The sequence below is a fragment of the Trypanosoma equiperdum genome (assembly GCF_001457755.1).
Source record: "Trypanosoma equiperdum strain OVI genome assembly, contig: ctg_1887, whole genome shotgun sequence".
Lineage (NCBI taxonomy): Eukaryota > Euglenozoa > Kinetoplastea > Trypanosomatida > Trypanosomatidae > Trypanosoma > Trypanosoma equiperdum.
Genome location: NW_027123934.1, coordinates 989 through 3,730, shown reverse-complemented (window position 1 = coordinate 3,730; position 2,742 = coordinate 989). Strand labels below are relative to the sequence as shown.

General features: G+C 40.6%; 1 protein-coding gene across 1 annotated transcript; it reads right to left on the bottom strand.

Moving 5' to 3' along the window:
- Positions 1-97: 97 nt before the first annotated feature.
- Positions 98-1,486, bottom strand: TEOVI_000566600 (variant surface protein, putative; the record flags this gene model as incomplete). Its single annotated transcript, XM_067223499.1, has 1 exon — positions 98-1,486. One exon carries the CDS (start codon positions 1,484-1,486, stop codon positions 98-100), a length of 1,389 nt encoding a protein of 462 aa, XP_067079600.1.
- Between the last annotated feature and the right edge of the window lie 1,256 nt (positions 1,487-2,742).

Sequence of the window (2,742 nt, the reverse complement as noted above, 5' to 3'; positions counted from 1 at the left end):
AATTTCATATATTTATAAAATTGGGCAAAAATATTTTTCCAATAATTCTTAAAAGTGATATGCTAGAAGCAAAACTGCGAGGAAAAGAAGGGCCTTGTTAATTACAACAGAATTGCTTCCTGTGGTGTTTGTGGTTTTGGCATCTTTCCCTTCTTCGTTTGCTGATTTTTTTTTCAGGGTCAGGAAAGCATTTTTCACCATCATTTTTGCTATTATCAAATTTGCATCCCGCTTTTTGGCAGGGGCCTAGTTCTTTGTGATGCTTGCACTCTTCTGTTGTTTTGGATACCTTAGCTCCATTCTTGTCCGCTTGTGCTTGTTCAAGTTCCTTTTTTAGTTTAGCAAGCTTCCCTTTGTTTGATGCCGCATACAATTCAATCGTTGCGCGTAATGTTTCGGGTTGTTGTATTTTTTCGATTGTTGTTGGTTCTTCCGTTTCTTTCATTATATCAACGACAGATGCGTCTTTTATTTGCTTCCAGAGGTCGTCCAGTGTGGTGCCCGTTGTAGAAAATTTGGTTTTCACTAGGTTTTTCGCTTCTGCGGCGGCGTCAGCTGCGGGCATGTTGTACGGAGCCCTTTGAAGTAGCCGTTTGAGTGTTGTTGTGAGTTGGCTTTCGTCAGCTGCTGCCTTTAGTGCTACTTTGCCTACCGTAATTGTGCCTTCCCTGTATGCTGCCTTTACTTCCGTCACGTCGGCATGCACTGTTACTGAGAGTTTGTCGGTTTGCCTGTTGCTTGCTGGCTGCTTTTTCGCGAATCCGGACCGTCTGACCTGCTCTGCTGTTGCGAAGTTTAGCATACCGTCTATCATCTTGGCGTTTGCTGTCCCTGCACCCCAAGTCTGGTGGTTGCCCGCTGTTGCTGTGAATGGACATTTGCTGCTGTCGGCGACGCCAGCCGCTGCTGTTATATCTTGTATGGTCTTGTAGCCGTTGTCGTCCAGGATTTCGTTTCCGAGGTTGTCTGCTGACGTTGCTAGCTCATGTATTTTGCCTTTGCAGCCTGCCGCTGTTCTGTCGCCTGCTGCATCGGCAGTTCCGGCTGTGTTTCCCAAGCACCACACGCTGTTGTGGCTTGCTATGGCTAGAATTTCAATGCCTTCGTGTATTCGTCCCACCAACTCCTGACTCGACGTTAGTGCCTTGATGGCTGTTGTTGTTCCTGTGTGTTTGCTGCTCTGCTCCTCGTCTGCTTTTTTGAGCAATGTTAGTCCTAGAGAAGCTATTGCGGCTGCATCTTTGCTGTCCCCCAGCGTGTGGCCGTAGAGTAACGTTTTGAGACCAGTAATTTTGTAAGCATTGACAGATGTTTCCTGCCTTTCTAGTGTTGTCGCAGCTACGGAGGGTAGTTTCCGCAGTTCCTCTTCTAGGCCACACAGTGGTTTCCACGTTGTGTCTTTCAGCGCTGCATTTGCCGACGACACGTAATTTGTTACTGCTGTTGTGATAACGTATGCAATTACTATTTTACCTGGTGTTGTCATTTGTTGCTCTTTAGGTTGTTGGCTGCTAAAGTGTAAAAAATTTTTTGAGAGGAAATCTCTTGACTGAAAGAGTAAAATACGTAAGCCATACAAAGTTTGCTCTTCTATCATTGTTGTCGTCATTTTAGAGCTTGCGATATTGCACTATTTTAGTGTATACCGTTTGCTTCACTTTGTTGGAACCTGCTTCCTTGTGGTATTGCCTCCGTGAATGAGACGGTCTCGTTTTTCACCTAAAAGACTTGGGTGTTATTGCTATGTAGTGCGTCCGTTATTTGTTGGCCTTCTTTCATTCAGCCTTGTAACGCTCTGATCAGTGCTCAAACCGCCGCGTCGGCTCGACACTCACCTTCTGATATTTTTTCATGTTTTTCGGTTTGACTGCTCACCGTTAACAACGTTTATGGTGAACCCCGACACCTGGTGTGGTGGTATGCTATATTTAATCAGTCGACTCCATGGTAAATAACCCATATTGTGTCTATAAAACGCCTAACCAGCCGCTTAGCGCACACTATCAGGGTTTAACAGCGATCTAAAAGTTCCAATCACAACAGTTCCAGCAGTAGAATCTATCCATTTTGACTAAAATATAAAGAAATATTTGACTTCTCCTTCTTATCCTTCTATTCGAATTCCTGTTTGTTTTTTCGTCACTGATTCAGTTTATTAACCTTGTATGTTTCCTGCTTTTCTTCTTTACTTCTATTGGTTTTATCAGTGTGAATAACGTAGCGACACATGTTGCATGTTTACTTGACTCTGACTCCACGTTATTATCCTTTTTATGATGTCCTTGTGTATAATGATACCCATCATCATGTTTGTATAGAAAACTGTGCATGTTTCATCTACTTCTTATCTTTTTCTTTTTTTATTTCTCACAATTTCTTCTCACTCCTTTTCTCATTTACATTACACCATACATTGTGGTTCTAGTGCTTCTATTTTGGCATTCCATTTAGTTTTAAATTTTCTTATTATAATATTCGTATACACGCACTCACAACAGTCTCCTATCATTATTATTATTATCATTGTTTTTATTATACTAATACCATTACTCTTATTATTACAAACATAACTAAAATCTATAAAATTTAAAAAAATAAGTTATATTAGAAAATTTCTGAATGGCACTTATTTTTGATACCTTATTACTCTAATACTTTGCACCCATATGTTGCTTTAATAAAAAATTTTCATATTTTAGATTTTTAAATAATTTCTAATTTTTATTGCAAGGTGATAGAATG